At 53.1% G+C, this 18742-nt stretch overlaps 1 protein-coding gene across 13 annotated transcripts in view; it reads right to left on the bottom strand.

Moving 5' to 3' along the window:
* Positions 1-6592: 6592 nt before the first annotated feature.
* Positions 6593-18742, bottom strand: part of MARCHF10 (membrane associated ring-CH-type finger 10) — an 83635-nt gene continuing 71485 nt past the window's right edge. For 7 of the 13 annotated variants that reach the window (XM_040452030.1, XM_040452026.1, XM_040452022.1 and 4 more), the window contains 2 exons: positions 15723-15836; positions 6593-7056 (listed from right to left, as the gene is read on the bottom strand). In XM_040452030.1, coding sequence (XP_040307964.1) covers positions 6910-7056; positions 15723-15836 — 261 coding nt within the window. In that variant the 3' untranslated portion in view covers positions 6593-6909. Of the gene's footprint in view, positions 7057-10425; positions 10469-15722; positions 15837-18742 lie in introns of those variants that run through there. The other 6 variants (XM_040452024.1, XM_040452023.1, XM_040452031.1 and 3 more) reach the window with 5 other exon arrangements.

Consider the following 18742-nt stretch of genomic DNA (forward strand, 5'->3'; position numbering starts at 1 on the left):
GGTGCGGGCTGGGCCCTGCTGTGTGTTGGTCCCTGGTGCTTCAGAGGACCAGCAAGGAGGCCAGGCTGGCTGGAGGGTTGGGAAGGGGAGCATGGGGGAGTCCAAGGCCTTGAAGGCAGTGGTAGAGAGTATGGACATTGTTTGAGGTGTAATAGGAAGTCGGTGGGAATGGCTAATCCGATTGTCCTTTGAAGATGGTGGTGTGGACCGGTACCTCGGTGTGGCCAGGTTCTGGGCGCCGGCACATATTACGTGCATGTTTTACCTTGTTTGTGATTTTTGAAAACAAGTTTCTGTTTTTTGAGTAAGTTGTAACACCACGTGGTTCAGCGTCTAAACCTAAACAGTATGAAAAGATACACATTGAGAAGTCCAAAGCTTTTGGCCTGGACAGTAGGGTAAATGGGATGCCATTTTTTGAGCCGCCCCCCCCACCGAGGTTGGGCTTGTGAGCTGCTTCTCTGAACCCGTGACTGAGGCCAATCCCGAGGCCATCGTCCAGGTCTCGCCTCCCTGCAGTGGCTCTCCTCTGACGGGCAGCAGCAGGACCCGTGGAGGGAGCTGGTCACTTTGGGGAGGGAGCCCCAATCCCACAGGGGAGGGGTCCTTAATGATTAATCCACTTCCCCCTGAAGCGATTTGCTCCCCAAATTAGGGAGCGGCTCCCTTTGTGCGCTAAGGGCCCTGCCATTATCTGCAGCTCAAAAGACTGCTTGACCGGCCTGCAGGGAGCCACCTGGGGTCAGAAGCTCCCTGGGCCTCTGCTGACCCCTTGCCCTGGGAGGGAAGAAAAGCTGAGGGGTAAAGGCAGGGTCACGGGATTCCTGGGGGTGGGAGGAGCAGCCAAGGAACCGAGGACGCAAATGTCTAGTGCTGCCTGGGGTCCAGAGGTTTAAATTATTCCAGAAATACCTATCCTGGCCCCTCTATCCTTCCCTCAGGTGGCTGTTGTTCTCACCAGAGCCCTGTTCCCCGGCTAAACACTGGACTTCACAGACACCTGGGGTCTCCCTGTAGACTTTGTTCTTTATGCTTGGGGGCTCCTGCTGGCCCAGAGGAAGGTAAGGGGAGGCTCTGGCAGCTCTCTGTCAGGGCAGGAAGAAGGCTCTGGGCCGGGAGCAGCCATTTCCCTCGGGCTTCTCAACAGTGCCGGTTCTGATGGGAGTCCGCTGAACCTCCTGTCTTTCTGTTCATTTCAATTCAATAAACATTAAGGACGCCTCTGCATTCCCTCTCTGCCGGCGGCAGGATCTCATCCCGGTGGGCCTGGCCGAGGGCACTGTGTGCCAGGCACCAAGGCCAACCTCCACCTGCAGGGCTAACCTGGCTCAGCTCTGGCCTCCTGGATGTTCGGTGACAGCTCACTGAATCCATGAATGAACGGGAGAGTGGGGCCGCCCTCCAGAGAACAGTGTCAGGCCTTTTCTCACAACCTCTCCTTGTCGAGGCAGAGATGGCCTCCTCCCAGGTGTCCTGGCAGAGCTGGGCTGGCCCAGTGGGCAGCACTATGAGGCCGCAGGGGTGAGGAGCCAGCCAGCCACACCACATGGCTTTCCTGGAACGGGCTGTCTGAGCCCTGCCAAGCTGCCTGGAGCACTGGGGCTCCGGTGTGTGACAGGCACAAGGTAAAGAATTGCATCTTGAGGGCAGACCGGAGAAAGAAGGGCAGGAGGGGGAAAGGAGAGGAAAAAGGGAGGGGCCTCAAGGGGGGACAATGAGGTCCAAGTGCCCAGACGTTCAGGCCTTTGTCATAGGGCTCAGGGCTGCCAAGAGGCCCCAGGAAAAGGCTGACCTCAGTCTTGACTGCCACCAGAGTCGCACAACCCGAGGTGTGATTTCAATCCTTCCTTGTCCGGAAAAGCAGGCGGGCAGCCAGCCCTGGAGGGAGGAGAGGAGCTAAGCAGTGAGCAGGCATCCGCCCCCCTCCCCTTGAAATGGATTCGTCGCTGGCACTCAATGCAAAAAATCGACTATCTTCTGATAGCAGATGATGGGAGTTTAGTTTTAGCCGTTTCCAGGGAATCCTGCTCGGCTAAGGCTTTCTGGTCCACTGGGCGGTTTTCTCCTTTCCTCCCCGGCACCTCTAAGTTCTGTGGTCCTCTGGAGTATCCAGCGACACGGTCCCTGGTCATTGCAGCTCCCTGCTGGTTGATGAAGAGATGCCCTTCTTTTGCCCTTGTGTGTGTCTCTTTGGGACTTGGGAAACTTTTGGACAGTGTCTTTCCCCATACGGGGGCTGCAGGGGACTCAGGACACTGCCTCAGACAGGCCATTCCTCCATGACCGTGGTAAAAATCAAAATATTCATTGAGTATTTACTATGTGCAGCCCTGTTCTGTTTGCCATGAACTAACTGATTTTATCCTTTCAAGACACCACGAACAGGTGAGGAATGGAGGCACAAGAGGGGAGGACTTGCCATGTCACCTCTTCCCCACCCCGCCCCCCGCTGCTCTATAGGAATTGTGGCAGAGTCAGCCGTGGGAACAGAGAGCCCCTGGGATCTTGAAGCCAGTCTCTGAGACCCAAGAGTTTTGTCTCAACCTATCATTTCTGCTTAGAGTTTCAGAAGCCTATTTTGAGCTTAAGGGTGGAGAAGGACGGCTTTCTTTTTTGCCCTTCCAAGGCAGTGGAGGAGGGAGACGCGGGTAGCCTTGGGCTGGGGTAGGGCTGAGGGTTACAATGTACGATGCGCGGAATTGCAGGGAATACACAGAAATGAGGTGGGCACTCGGTTGATATGTTAGACATTTACAAGGTTAAGGATATTTAAACACTCATATTCGCCTCCTCAGTGGGAGTTGACTCATCCAGCGTGCTGTTGTGACAGGGTGCACTCCCCTCTTTCCTACTGCCTGTTCTTCTGGGTCCTACTCTCATTGTGCCAGCCTGGGTCGTGACTATGGAAGCTCCCTGCTGCCTATGTGTGGACTCTCAGCTCCCTGTCTTGGCCCCACGGTCCCCTAGCTCCCCTGCCCAATGAGCCCTTTCTAGCCAGTGGCTCCCACCATACCCTATGTTTGTATGTGCTCCCCACCTGCCCCTCCCTCCACCACCTCTCTGCTTACCTGAGCGCCACCATCCTTCAAGGCCCTTTTCTCCTCCACAAGCCTTCCCTGAACCTTTGGCCCTCCTGGAGCTGGTTAAGGATATTACCCCCTCTCTTAGGCAGTCTGGGAGCCTGGCCTTGGCCAACAGACTTCATCCTGTAAACTTCGGTGCATCACACAAGGTTAGGTTTGTGATGGTTAATTTTATGGGTCAATTCGACTGGGCTAAGGATACCCAGATAGCTGGAAAAGCGTTACTTCTGAGTGTGTCTGTGTTTCTGGAAAAGAGTAGCATTTGAATGGGTCGACCGAGTAAAGAATATCTCCTTCTCCAGGGTGGGTGGTCATCACCCTATCTGTTGAGGGCCTGAAAACAACAAAAAGGCAGAGGAAGGGTGAATGTTCTCTCTGCTTCAGCTAGAACATTCGTCTTCTCCTGCCCTCAAAAATAAGCCTTTCTGGGTCTTAGGCGTTCAGTTTTTGGTGATTTTTTTTCTTTTTCTTTTTCTCTTTCTTTCTTTCTTTCTTTCCTTTTCTTTCTCTCTTTCTTTCTTTCTTTCTTTCTTTCTTTCTTTCTTTCTTTCTGATTCTTATTTTTAATTAATCTTTACATCCAACGTGGGGCTTGAACCCACAACCCTAAGATCAAGAGTCACACACTCCACCGACTGAGCCAGCCAGGCACCCCTGGCCTTCAGGTTTGAACTAGAACTACCTCACAGACTTCACTGGAACTTCAGTTTGCATGTGGTAGATGGCAGGATTTCTCAGCCTCTGTCATTGCATGAGCCAATCCTTCGTAATGAATCTCTTTCCATATATTTATAAATATACCTTATTGGTTCTGTTTCCATGGAGAGCCCTACTACAAGTTTCCTCTCAAGTAATGTGGGGTTAGTAATATCTGCCTCACAAGCTTATTGTGAGTCCCCAGGCCCAGCTTATAGAAAGTGCTCTATGGGTGGCATCTATATAACCTTGATTTGACTTTTTCTGTATATATCCTATTGCCCCAGAAAGGCTATGTTCCTAGGCGGCGGGCATCATTTGTTTTCTGTGTGTCCTTACAACCTGGCACATGGATGATGGTTGATAAATGTTTGAGGGTCATGGTGAAGGCAAAGGTTTTGCTTTGTTTTTTTTTAATCCACATTCTATCTACTGTGTCTCAACCTCTAATAGATTTTGACAATATTTACTCAGTTAGAAAGGGGCAATGTAGCCCTTTTCACCAGGGTCTTTTAATAAATGAGACTTGATCCTTGAGGTACCTCAGGCCATGAGAAGCCCCATCAGTGGAGCCCTGGGCCACAGCAATGTTGAATTAATGGTGCAGGTAGATATTAGTTCTGCTGTGTCTTTCCCACCGAGACCTCAGAGGAGGCACTCTGAGGCACCCGAGGAGGGTAAATCCTTGAAATAGTTTTAAAAAAGTCAGTGTTGGCTGATGTAAACCTGTGACAATCTCAGGGTAGCGGCCTCAAACATTGTCCCATCTTATAGTGGATTGGGCCTGTCAATGTTTATATGGCCACCTCAGATTCCATCAAGCTCTCTATAAAACTTATTTATTTTTTATTTTAGAGAGAAAGAGAGCACAATTTGGGGAGAGGGGCAGAGGTGAGGAGGAGAGAGAGAGAGAATCTTTTTTTTTTTTAATTTTTTTAACATGTATTTATTTTTGAGAGACAGAGAGACAGAGCATGAGTGGGGGAGGGGCAGAGAGAGAGGGAGACCCAGAATCTGAAGCAGGCTCCAGCCTCGAGCTGTCAGCACAGAGCCTTACACAGGGCTCGAACTCACAAACTGGGAGATCATGACCTGAGCCGAAGTCGGACACTTAACCGACTGAGCCACCCAGGCACCCGAGAGAGAGAGAGAGAGAGAGAGAGAGAGAGAGAGAGAGAGAGAGAATCTTAAGCAGGCTCCTCGCTCAGTACAGAGCCTGACTCAGAGCTCCATCCCATGACCCTAGAATCATGACCTGAGCCAAAGTCAAATGTCAGGCACTCAACTGACTGAGCCACCCAGGCGCCCTAAAACTTATTTTTTTTTTTAAATATGTATTGTTCCTTCTTAGACATTTCTCAGTATTGGCTCCTCATCCAATTCTTTAGTCTTGAGTCAACCTTTGAGTGCAGTTGAAAAATAAAGGCCCATTTTCTCATAGAATGATTAGGGCTTGGGGCTGCATTTGTGAATGGAAGAATTTGAGGTTTTAGGAGTTTTATTTACATCAGAGAGATATTTTCAACTGGAATGGCTCTTGTAGATTCTATTAACATTCAAAGGCGTCCCTGTGCTTTGCTCTCAGCTCTTGGAGCTAGGCTGCCTGGCCACACCCACCAGCTTGCAGTAATAGAGTCACTTTAACTGGATCGTGTCAGGGATGGACAAGATTTTGAGGGAATTCGGTCAGAACTCAGATTTCCTAAAACCCTGCCGGCACCGTCACTCATCTCAGGTGACCCCGTCTTTGTGGCAAAATCTGCAATGGCTGCTCCTGGTCTTGGAAGGTAGGAGGGAGACATACCTCTTTCTTCTCATTTTCCCTTTCTCTCTCCCTCTTCTCTCTCATTCTCTGTCTTTTCCTCCATTTTTAGAGAAAATTTATTGAGGCGTATTTTACAGTTATACCACAGAGTTCATCCATTGTGAGCACCCAGTTCGATGAGCGTTAGTAAATTTGTCCAGCTGTGGAAGCATCACCCAGGACCCAGCTTTAGAGCAGCCTCCTCACCCAGATCCTCTTGAGCCTTGAGCCCGTGTGTAGACAGTCTCTCCTTCTGGTCCCAATCCTGCCACTCCCGATCTATCTCTATAGTTTTGCCTTTTCTAGAAATTGTGTGTAAATAGAATCATACAGTGTTGTCTTTTATGCCTGGCTTCCTTCACTTAGCATCATGCTTTTACATGTATTAGAACTTCATTCCCGCCATCTTTTATTATTTTTTTTGACCTTTGTCCCTCTCTCATACACACACAAACCTTCTCTGAGCTTTTAATTTTTTTTAATATTTATATTTGAGAGAGAGAAAGAAAGAGAGTGCGTGAGGAGGGGAGGGACAGAGAGAGAGGGAGACACAGAATCTGAAGCAGGCTCCAGGCTCTGGTCTATCAGCACAGAGCCTGATGTGGGGCTCGAACTCATGAACCGCAAGATCATGACCTGAGCTGAAGTCAGATGCTAAATTGACTGAACCACCCAGGCACCCCTGACCTTTTTTTTTTTTTTTTCTTAACCTCACATGTTGGCCTAGTCTTTGGACCCTACAGTGTCAATAGGAGAGTTGTATGGAGTCCACACACCAAGCCCGACCTAAGTAGGTACTACAGGGGCTGCTGGCCATTCCAGCCTGTCAGAGTCCACAGGGTCCAGGACATGTCACCGTGATGGTGGGGAGCAAGGAGAGGTGGAGGTGGGGAGAGGGGTGAGATATGCTTCCCTGTCCCCCAAGTTTGAGGCCCTGAGCCTTTGTGCAAAGAGACCAAAACAAAAAACAAAACACACACACACACACACACACACACACACACGGAAGCTGGGTGAATTAAGTCCGTTTACTGAGGATGTGGCTCGATTCCACTCAGCATGGAGTAAGGCCTGACCAGGTGCCCTCAGCAGAGGGCCCCCCGGGCTGCTGGGCTGGCAGGGCTGCTGGGTCACCTGGGCTTCTGGCTGAGCCAGCAGCAGGGCCACCTGCAGGGTCCCAACCAGCCCCGGGCTGCTTGGCTTGCGCTGTCTGGGACCGCACTGGGGCTGCGCCGGTCGCTGCTGCCGTCTGTATTGCTCGGGCCAGACCCCGAGAAGAGAGGGGCACAAGGGGAAAACGGTAATGTAAACACTTTGGTTTCCGTTTCAGTAAAGAGGAGGAGGAGGAGGAAAGGAGGCATACGGGGATGTAGAAGAAGCGACTGTGGGGCGATGTCCTTGGAGAGCTCCAGGGCCAGCTCCCTTGCTAGACCACGTGGCCGTTGCTTTCGTTTCCACCCCCCAGCTCAGAATCTGGAAAGTAAGAAGGCATCTCAGGCTGTGGAGCCATAGTGGACAGCGAGCTCTGTCAACCAGGGTGTGGCTGGGCTTCCCCTCCTGCCCCCACCCCAGCACCTGTGCCCGGGCATTCGCGTGTGTGTGTGCGCACGCGCGCACACACGCGCACACACACACACACACACACTCGCTGCAGTGCCGGCAACAGCGCAGATAAGGGCCCGCTGTCCGCGGAATCCTCGAATGCCCCTCGGGGCTTCCAGCCAGGCCAGGGCAGAGGGGACTGTAAGCCCCTCCACAAAAGCACCTTAGTCCACATCCTCGCCTGACCTGGTGTGGCAGATGTTTGCAGGGTGAATCCCCAGAGGAGCCTTGCTGCCTCTCAGGGCAATGCCTCCACATAAACCTCTACTTCCTTGCTGGGTGGGGGAATGGGGAGAGGGTTGAGCTAGGTCTTTAAGAAATCTTTCAGAGATCAAATGGCTGGAGGTAGAGGGTCCTGCGATGGGAAGACAGGGAGCAAAGAGGCAGTGGGGTGGCAGTGGGGGCCCCGGGGAAGAGGGGGAGTATGGGGGAGTTGTCTTTATTCTTGGGGGAACTCTTGTTCTCAGAATACTTTTCCCATTGGCATCAGGAGTGCTCCCTGACTTATCTGGAAACCACTGAAGAAGGGCAGGGAGCAGGATTAATTGACATCCTGGACCCTCTCTGCCTCTGCCTGTGCTACAAGGAAGCTCCAGCCCCACGAGCTGCCCCTGTGCCCTGGCCTATCCTATTCTTTCCCCCAAAGTTAGTTGCCTAGACTTGTGTCTATGGGGGTGAGGTGGTCTGGCCCAGCCTTTGGCCTGAAGACCCTCAAGGCTGCACCTGTCCACACCTGTACAGCTGGCTACAGGAGGCATTGTTCCCCTCCCAGGCCTTGGACTTGGCTGTGGTGACAGTCATTTGTGTCAGTCATTTGTGAAGTGCCTTTTGGGGGGGGGGCTGGATCCCAGAGCCATATGGCAAGTGGTGGAACTTGGGCACACCCACCCAGGAACTCTCCGAAGCTGCTTTTGCCTCAGTGCTGCCGGTGGCATTTGTGTGCTCCAGATCCAGGGGAGGGGGGAACCCAGTGAGAAGCCTGGCATGGGCACCACGGAGCCTCAAAGAGGTTGGCGTCTCCTTGTGCCACCTGATGGGCCCCAATGTTTCGTCTTTTTCCTCCCTTTTTACCTGAACTGAGCTAGGGCAGCTGTGACTCAGCTCTGGCAACCCAACTTAAAAAAGTGCTGCCGACCAGGTGAGCCATGCCAGGCTTCTGGGGAGCAAAGGAGAGTGTGGCCGGAGGAGGACCGGAGGCATGTGCGTCTATCTGCCTCTGGCTGCCCGGCTTGTCTGGGTCTTGATTGTGGCCCCGGCCGGAAGCTAGGCAAGCGCGGCACCTGACCAGCGTGCCAAGATAGCCCCTCTGTGCAGGGCCCTCCTCCACCTGGGCTGTATCCCCAGTGTCTGGGATGGTGAAGGGAGAGAAGGCCTAGACCCGCGTTTCCAGGGGAGCATAGGCTGCCCCGCGTTGGGGCAGATCCTACAGCTAGTCCCAGCTTCCTGAAGAGGGGACGGCAAGTGACGATCAGCGGGACCATCTGCCTCTGAGCGACGCAGGGGGGCAGCAGCGCAGCGCCAGGCACTTGCAGGGAGGGCTCCCGCAGGTCTCGGCGGAGACTCTTTTTTTTTTTTTTAAGCAGAGCCCCAGGGATGCTCTTCCCCTGCTCTCCAGAGAGGGCAGGCTCCCCTGCGGCCCGGGCGAGGAGGCCCCCAGACCCCCGGGGAAAGGCTGCGTCCCCGGGACCGCAGGGCGACAGCGACCCGCGCTGGGCACTAGGGGTCGCCCCCGCCCAGCCCAGCCATCGCGCGCGGGCCGCGGGTTTCCCGGGACCGGTTAGAGCCTCCGGGGCGGGGGCGCTGGGAGGGGCGCCTCCGCCGCCCTGCCCGGAGCCGCGGCCCCCCCCGCCCCTCCTCCCCGGCCGGAGCGCGGGCCCAGGCGCCCGAGGTCTGCTCCCGGCCGCGCCCTTTCGGAGCAGGGGCTTTCGCCGAAGGCTGCCCCTGGGACCTGCGAGCGAGGCGCAGAGGCGCTTTCCCCGAGACACAAAGGTCTTTTCTAGATCTCCACGCTCCCTTCCCGGCTGCCGCAGGGGGAGCAGCGGCTCCGGGTGGGCCCAGGCGGCAGGGCCGGGAGGCGGGGCCCCGAGCGGCCCCGGGACCTGGCGAGGGCGCCGGGGGGGGGGGGGGGGGGCGCCACACCGGGGCGCGCTCTGGGCTCCTTTTGTGAACGGAGGGAAGCGTCTCCTCCCCGCGTCCCTGAGAACGGTCAGCCCGGGTTCTCAGCGCTGCGTGCCCCGAATAATAAATTGGGTTCTCTGGGGTCGGAATCCGGGCCCCACCCTGTGGGGCTTTGAGCTGGTCGGGGTTCCCCAAAGCATCGCCGCGATCCGCTGCGTCGGGATCCCCGGGGGTCCACCCCACCGTCTGAATCCGAACCCCTGGGAGGGGCCCAGGAACCTGCCCTTTTGGTAAATCGCCCAGGTGATTCCGATGGCGAGGCCAGTGTGGGAATCGTCGTTCTAAACCTTCCACCTGCCTTAGGGCGGGCGATTGTAAAATTTCTCCCCTGAACTTCTGGAGATGGGATTATCACACTCGCCTCAGTCCACGGTAACGTTCATTCTCCCTGCTGATGGAGGAATCCTTCCTGAGTCTGGCTGTAAACCCTCCTGCTTTAATTAAGCACATTTTCTTCCGTGTGGTGGGTTTTTTTTTTTTTTCCTTTTCTTTTTTTTTAATGGGATAACGAACCTGTTGGAAGACAGCTGTGCTGCCTCCTTTGTGGGACCTTTCTCGGGGGACCTGCTTTCCTCGTTCAGCCTCCGTATCCGGCTGAGCCGCCTGACTGGACCGCGTGGTGAGAGAATCCAGGACAGCCACTAGCCCATGAATGAACGTGGTCCCTTCCCGTGATGGCTAAACAGCTCCCTTCCAGGGTTTAGAAGATAACCCAGGAGGCTCCCCAAGTACCGGATGCTGGAAAATCCCAGCAAAGGCGAAGGGAAAAAAGCCTGCAGCCAGCCCTCCGGAGCCCGCCTGACCATACCATCTTCCCTTTGGCTGGCCCTTGTCCTTGATTTCAGGATGAGTTAAAATTCTTATCTGCTGTGCCTCCAGCCTACTCGGACTCGCTTTCCTGACTGCTGCAGCTAGACTTTCCCAGGCTTGGTGGGGTTATTTTTGCCTCTGGGTGGTGGTCATTACTTCCTTCCACAGTATGAGGTTCAACACAGCCACGGGGGAAAAAGAGTAAGTTAGCAAAAACACCCTCAAGATGGCAGGACTGACCCCCAAACCTACTTTCATTTTCTTCCGGTCTGGGTTGTGGGTAATTTCTTGACAACTATGAGAAAGAAGACAATGAAAAATGAATTTTTTTTTTCTCCAAAGCAATTGTGAACAGATGTATAATTCCCCGGTCTCAGGAATGTCCTAGGACTCCCTTACATCACCTTAAAGGGGCAGAGGTGCCAAGGGCAGTGTTGATATTCACCCGCAGGGCTTAGCCTCTCCTAAAGACGCCAGCGGCCACGACCCAGGTCACCTTTGCTGGTTCAGGGCTTCTAAATTTGGCCATGTGTGCGCAGACTTGCTTCCTTTCAGCAATTGATCTGAGTAGCAGAATCCCATTCTGGATGGCCCGAATCATCTACAAGCCAGTGGGGGTGAAGGCCGTGCTAATTGGCCACTTGCCTCACCACTGGCTTTTAAACAATCGGTTGTATTCTCTGCCCGGCAGGAAGCAGCAGGCCCATCAAGGCTCTGGGCTCCCTCTTTGTTCTGACTTTATGGCATTTTATGCCACAATGAGAAACACTGTGTACTCCGTGGGAGCCCATTGTGCCAGGCTGCAAGGATGTGGCTCCTGTGCGGAAGGGCTGGTGGTCTTCCCCCCAGCAGAAGAGGGGCTTTGTGACAGGCTGGAGGACAAAACGAGGGGTGCCAGACGCTGTTCCTAGGGCAACTGCTGGCCATTGTGGAGGCAGCATTGGCCCCTGGGTCCCTGTCACCCGCAGACTAGGGGGAGGGTAGGAGAAGGATGGACTCTGTCCTAAGTAGCAGTCCTGGGGACGGGTAAATTATACGCCAGGACTGAGCTATCCGCAGCTCCCATGCCCTCCTGCTGAGCCGGCCACATCCCGGCCTAGACTCAGAGCCAGGTGACCGCATCTACATTAACCAGGCCTCATTCCTCAAGGAAATGCCTTCTGGGTGAGCAGGGAAGTTTCCCCAAATGAGGGCCAAGCCTGGGCCTCAAATATTTTGGGTAGACTTGGTCCTTTGAGGCAAGAGTTTTGGGTTTTCTACGAACAGTGTGAATGGGAGGACCTGGAGAAAGTCCCTGTGGCCTCACACGTGAATGGGCCAGTGGGGTTTCAGAGCTCCTTCCAAGACCCTGCCCGCCTCCCAGGCCAGCCGCTGCGTTCCCTGCCCCTCCTCCCAGTTTCACACAGGTGGAAGTTGCCCTACAGGTGAAATGTTAATACAGCACACCCGGGGCAGGAAACCAGGGCGGGTGCGGGTGCTTACTCCAGGAGGACGCAGGCACTGTCATGATCCCTGAAAGGCCCGGGGTCCCTTCTGCTCTTTGCCTTTTAGCTCATGGACCGAGATTCTTTCCATGGTTTGACGTAGTCCATGGAGGTCGGCACTTTGGGGCATCGGGGAGCTGCCTTGGGCAAGCAGGGAGAGGGATTCAGGGTACAGGTACATTTCATTGAGGAAATGGAGAGCATGATACTGACAAAACCTATGGCTAGGAGAGAGCCCAGGACAGGGGACTTTGTGGGTACTGGCCCTGAATAATGGAGTACCCCACATGGGCACTGAGAGGGAGGGAGGTGAGGGAAGGCGAGTCCATTTAGCTTCCCCACAGAGGACAGCCCTGTGTCCCCATCAGCTTAACAGGCAGCTGGTGGGGTCCTGCGTTCTCTGGATATGCTTCCACCGTGAGCATTTGGAGAAAAGGCCAGTTTTCTGCTGGGCCCTTGCAGAGAGTAACAGTCAGTGTTTCCTTCAGCCTGGACCTCACTCTGTGCCCTTTCCGTCTCCAGTGCCCCCACCTGGGCCCCCTTAACCCATCCCACTGCAGCAGCAGCTGCCCGCCCTCCACGTAGCTGCTGCAGTTTTTGCTCAAAAATGCAAATCTCCTGGCCTGCCAGCCTGGAACTAGAAACCCTCCCAGAGCTGCACACAAACCCTCCAGCCCCTGCTCCCTGCCTCCGCCTCCACACTCACTTCCTGCCAGCTCCAGGCGCGCTCCTCTCCTCGACTCTCTCAAACATACAAGTCTTCCTCCTTTCTCTGAGCCTCTGCCTTTCCTTCTGCATGGAATGCCCTTTCCCTCACCACCATCCCTTGTCCAGCTGCTAAACTCCCCAAGATTTGGTTGGGACATCACCTCCTGAGCTGATCATGTTGGGGGGGCAAGCATGGAAGCAGCTTTGGCATGAGGCTTCTCAAGCAGTGGGAAGGCCCATGGCAGAGGGTACAACCCAGCTGGATTAAAAGCAAGTCCTCTTGGAACGTTAGTTTGTGTCTCTGAAGACCCTGCCTGGACAGTTGGTCCTGGAGAAGGAGTGGTAGGAAGGGGTGAGAAGGGTGGTTCCTCCCGGGACCTAACTGCTCTGGGTGCTTCCGCATCTGGCTCCTTCTTCCATCGTAAAGCACATTTCTTGATATTCTTGGTTACATGCTTATCTCTCTTCAGACTCGGAGCCCCTTATAGGCAAGGAGTTTGTATTCCCAGAATTTAGTTTAGAACCTGGCACATAGTAGGCATACAGAAATTCTTTGAATAAATATATACCTTGAACTTGAGAGGGTTCCTTTACCTAGAATACTGTTCACGCTCCACAAAGTTGTGCTACTACTTTCTCCAAAACATAACTCAAAACTCACTTCCTAGAGAATAGGCTTTGGTTTATTAGTTCATTGATTTGAGCATCAAAGGTTACTGAGCACCTACTATGCGGCAGGCATTTTCTAGGCACTGGAGGTTTGTGGGTCACAAAGAGAGATAAAAATTCCACGACCGAGCTGCCAGTGACCGCCACCCTCCCCCCACCCCCGCCCCCCAGGAGACCATGTCCTCATTTGCAGTCATTTAGCATTTTGGTAATCACTCAATGCCCCTGGAGTCCACAGTGCCTGGGACATGATCATCAAATATGATTGGTTCACTGTATGCCCAGATCATCAGACAGGTGTAGAAGGCCCGGCTTTGCCTTCAAGTAACACAACCTCATGAGAGAGACAAATTGTTTGTTTATGGGATCACTGGAAACCCCAGAAGTCCCAGCCAGGGAAGATCTGGTTAATTCACAGCCTCTAGAAATTCACTGGATCCACTGGTTCTCTTGACCAAGTGCTACTTTCCAGTTATTTCCAGTCTTTACAAATATGTGAGTCTCATCTTCCAGCTTGGTCAGAATGGGACAACATGGCGTCATGTCAGGTGCTCACTTCCCCTGATTCCCATCTCGGCATCCGAAACAAGCCAGGGCATGGATGAGAGAGTGAGTGAATGATCATCGCCATGGGAAAGCATTCATCACTGGGTGTCTTAATGAGACACCACCAAGGAGTCAGACATGAATGGGTTCTCCAGTTCTGATAGGTAAAGGACAGAAGGGTTTTTTCCCCAACAGAGGGCCTTTTTTCTTTCTTTTTTTTGCTACATGTTACACTCAGATTCTTAGTATATTCTACAAGAAGATCCCGAGACTCAAATCCAGGAGAGTGTGAATTTGACAAAAGTCATTTGTTTTTGTCCTTCCATTTGGGTCCCTCTTAACTGGCTATTTGTACTGGTTATTGTGTGGTGGTTTTAGTGCGTGAGATCTATTTCAGGGTTTCCCAAATTAAATGTAAGCCTAAGAGTGTTGCCCTGTCCATTCTGCTTCCTTCTTCCTTCCCAGCAATCTGGGTTCCCAGATTGCTCCTGGTGTCACTTACTCCTTCTCTAAGATAGTTTTACCAGAAAGTTCTGCAGACTCAATGCTTTAAGACCTTGGTTTTCACCCATGGGGTTGTACTGTACGTTGTCCTCTCGTGTTTGTCCTGCAGTCCTGGAGGCTAGCATTGCTTACCTTAGCCTGTTGAGGTTTTAGCCATCTGTAACCTATATCAAACACTGGGTGCTTTGAAGTTCAATGTGCAATAAAAAGTTCATTAAAAAAGATGTGGAATCATGAAAATAAGGTTACAGAAATGTTAACAAAGGATCGTTTCCTGCTTCCTGTATTTTTTTTTTTAATGTATTTCTCTGAGGAATTTATGTCACCATTAAAACTACGGAAGAGTTAAAGGAAGGACAGGCCTGGGTCAAAAAGAGGGTGAGATTCCTGAGGAGATATCTTGGCCAAGACCCAGCCTGTTTTCTTAATTGAGAGCTTGAGGTCTAAGGGGAGAATTTATGCCAGAAAAAAAAAAAAGGAGGGACAAATCTAGAATTCTTATGACTGATGGTTTGAACCCAGCATCACTAATAGGGATGGCTCAGAAGCCTGCTGTCATTGCAAGGTCTGGGCTATGTCAGGGACCCTCAGAATCACTGGGTTCCAGCCTCCAGGCAGGTGCCTCTTACGCACTTGAGGAAGAAGAGGAGAGAGACATGAAGAGAGACAGAAAGTGGGGGACAGAGAAGAGAAAGTCAAGAGAAAGAGAGATGCATAGGGAAAGGGTGGCAGAGTGTCACCAAAACTGCCTTGTGACACGACTGGTGGCTTGCCCGTCGCCCACACTGCCTTGCTTGCCAGTCACGACCTCCTGATAGGAGCAGAGGTCAAGTTTCAGGCCCCGAGGGGCATTGAACGCTAAAAGCAGACCAGTCCCTGGCATGACTTTAAGGTAAGTGAGGTACCCGTGTCTGGCTACGGAGTACGCTTTCCTGGCCTGGCCACAGACAGGCATTTGGCCAAGAGGGAAGTCCCTTGGGGCTCTGCGTTCTGACTGGACAGTGACCAAATGTACATTTTGCTGGACTTTGCTAAGTCCAGGCTCCAATTAGTAGCAGGGCCAGGCTTCTCCCCCCAAACTGCGTGGCCTCATAGAGGGCTCCTGGTTCTCCTGTTAAACGAAGGGCGGCCCCAGATGACTATTCCCGGTGAACACATTGTCCCCTCTCTAATGACAAATGGGACACTGTCGGCACCTTTATTTCCTGGCCTCACACATGCAGAGACACTGGAATAACACACTCTGGGAGCCGAGGCAAAAGAAACAGTTCTCCTTGGGGGAAGGCCCCCTGTTTTTTACGGACCCTCTGAGCTTGGGCCATGGGCACGCCTCACAGCCTTGCTGGCCTCTACTTGGGGGAGCAAATATCTCCAGAGACTCACTTGCTTATATGACCAAGAGTGACCATTTAATTGCTATTTATGTTCAATAGGAAGCAATCATGTGATTATCCCTTACTTTTCAGCCAGAAGGCCCACTGTGCATACACTTAGCAGCCACTACGTCTTAGTCCTAATGATGGCAGTGCCATATCCTACCAAGTGACCGTGAAGGCCTCAACAGATTGCACACGTATTAACCAGCGCTGCAAGGTTTGGGGGACTGCTGCCGACGGCCCGGGTCGGAGCCACACTCACCCTCTCTCTGATGACTCGGTTGTAGTTGCGTCTCATGAGTTCTGCAAACCTCTGCTCATAGAGGTGAAGCAGGAGCACCAGGTACAAGCCTGAGTTCATCAGCTCATTTTGTGCCTAAATATGGAAAAGAGACTCCTAAGTGCATCTATAAACTATTCACGGTCTACATCACAGGGCAGAGGGTAGTAAGGACACCGGGTGACAAGAAGTGGGACAAGACCCCAAACCCCAAGGCAAGGCCTGCCTTTGGGGATCAGAGAACAGAGCAAGAGAGGGGGGATCCTTTACTGCTCTCTCAGGGCAGAGGCTGGAAATTCTTTACTGCTTAGTGGAGGATGCCCTGAAAAAGCCCCGTGTTCCAGGCTCAACCCCATGCCTTGAACGTTTATTGAGCAGTTACACGTCAAAGCCTTGAGCAGGGTGTTGTGGGGAATATGAGGTCCTGCTGGGAGCCCATCGTCTGGTGTGGGACAGCCTCCTTCAGAGACGGTTCTAGTACCAGCTGCAAGTGTCACATGCTACACTGGAGATGCACGGGGAAGAGAGACCAGTTTACTAAGACATGGGGAAGGCCCCTTGGACGGTCCCAAATGGATGGGAGCACCTTGGGTGGGCTCTGAGGGTCGGTGAGGGCCTTTCAGACAGAGCCATGGAATGCCAGCAAAGGCACAGGGGCGGAGAGAGCAGAGCACGTATTGGGTAACATTCCCTACGCACTGGTGTGGCTGGAGTGTATGGGGAAGGTGTTTGTCTTGGACTGAAAAACTCTTTGGGCATGGGCTGGCGAGATGGGAAGGTGGGAGGGTATCAGGCCGAACCAAGAGTTTGGATGTCCTGCTGTGTGTGTATACCTAGCTACCTGAGCGGAGGAGTAAACACAATGAGATGTGCATCTTAGGAAGGAAAAGTTTTCTGCGGGAGAATGTGGAGCACAGATGCCACGGGCATTTTGTTTTCCTAGATCCCTTGTTTGTCCAGAGAAAAGGCCCCAGGTCTTAGTTCTGCGTGTTTCTCTCTGTATAATTGGGCTTAATGATGGTCTCACCTAAAGCCCCCAGCCCTGGCTGGTCCATTAACTCCCAGAGGGCAAGCTGAGCATGTGCCCAGTAGAGTTCCAGATGGACTGAGAACCTCAGGGCCTTGGCTCACCTCTTCCTCATTCCATCGGTGGGCTTGGTTTGTTCTTCTGTTTTGAGTGCCCCCCGCCCCCCTCCCCCTCCTCCCCACCCTCCCCCACTCCTTTCACAGGACTTCCTTCGCAATGTCTCCTGCTTGTAGAAGCCTTCCTGATGAACCTCATTTTGCTTTTCCTCAGCGGTGGGTTGTGTTTTATTTTTCTCACGGGTGCTGGGAACATAGGGAGGTACACAGGGAGGGTCTGGCTGTCTGGCTGAGGACAGCTCCTCTGTCCTCAGTGCCTTTGGTGGTCTATGCCACAAGGCCTGTGGACCCTTTCTGGACCTTCAATAAATTAGGGGCATTAGAAACGACTCCTCCCCCTCCGCTGTGTTTCCCTGCCTGGCCTCCCATCAGATCCCCATGGGTGGGGGATGGGGAAAGGCCAGACCAAGCTCCGGAAGCCCCTGGGAGACTAAAATCCCTAGCAGAGGACATGGCCCTCTGCATCACCCTGGGCAAAGGTCAGAAGTGTGACTGTTTCCCTAGGATAACTGAAGCTCAGACCTGACGCAGCGACCACCTCAGTGCTTTTCCCTTCCTTCCGGGCCTATCTCCCTGTTCCCATTGCATCAAGGGTAGCTCAGGAAGAACAACAAAACAGCTGCCAGAAGAGGTGCCCAGGTTGAGCAAGGATCGGTGCACTCTTCCTTCTGGATCAGGTCCAACTCTGGATCTTGACCACTGGCCCCAAGGTCACGGCTCAAGGCCCTTCCGCTCTCCTACGGACCGGACCTGTCTTTAAAGGCTCTAGTCAGCTGTCCTTAGCAGTTAGCCTCCTATTTTTAGCCTTTGGTCGTGTTTTCTGTGCTCTCCTGACCTTGGCCTAGAGCGGGCAGAGAGGAAGTTGCTTGTTTTCACTTTTTTCCTAATTGCCTCCTCCCACCTGCCTCCTTGTCGGCTGTCTCTCAAGCCACCGCCTCTGGGAAGCCTTCCTAACCCACACCCTTCGGCTCCTCCCTGCACACTGAGCCTTCTCCCTTGCTTGCTTCTATCGCTGGCTGGCGGTGGCCTCCCGCGAGCTGCTGCTGGTTTTCTCTCCAGCACCCTCTTCGCCAGTAAGCCTTTGTGCTGAGAGACACTCCGATGCAAAATGGCAAATCAATCAGCTAGAAAATGGCTTGGAACGATCAGGTTTGTCAAAGCATTCAGGGAAATCATTTACTTTTTATGACTCAATAAGGCCCGGAGGCATGCAGATGGGGAAAATATCCACTAATGTTTTCTGCAGATAATTTGAAAAGTCACTTCTAGCAGATTGTGTCTCTTCTCTGGCCTGTGGGAGGGAACCTGTCACGTGGCGCCATAAATCTCACTGGCCGGGGCCCCTTGATGTGCGCCCTTTGCAGAGCTGGTGATGCACCACAGAGGGGCTGGGCTGACCAATCAGAGCAAGCGTTTGTTAGTGAACTCAGTCATCTCAGGCTCCGAGCCACAAGTGGGAGGGACTTGTTATCACAGAGAGTTCCAGGGCATTTGTTCGGCAAGGGCAAAATGAGCTAGGTTTTGGAGCGTTATTTTTGTAGCTCTCCTGACCCTGCCTCCCCGAACCATTCTGGTGGGGCATTGACACCCATGTGCGGTGTCGGCAGTGGGTGGGTGGGTGGGGGGCAGGGAGGCTCGAAAGAGAGGAGGCTCATGAAGCCATGGACAAGAGCCCCGAAGCACTCAGGCTGCCTGCCAGATGTTTTTCTTTCTTTTCTCCCACCTCCCTCCCACCCCTTCATTTTGTTAACATTCATTTGGGCCAAGGGATTGGCCACCTATGGAAATTCTCCATATAATCCACTCAAAGACGCAGACAGCCTGGCTGAATGTCCTAGCAAGTCTTCAGATGTGTTCAA

Source organism: Herpailurus yagouaroundi, unplaced genomic scaffold, assembly GCF_014898765.1.
Source record: "Herpailurus yagouaroundi ecotype Mexico unplaced genomic scaffold, PumYag 206, whole genome shotgun sequence".
Taxonomy (NCBI): Eukaryota; Metazoa; Chordata; class Mammalia; order Carnivora; family Felidae; genus Herpailurus; species Herpailurus yagouaroundi.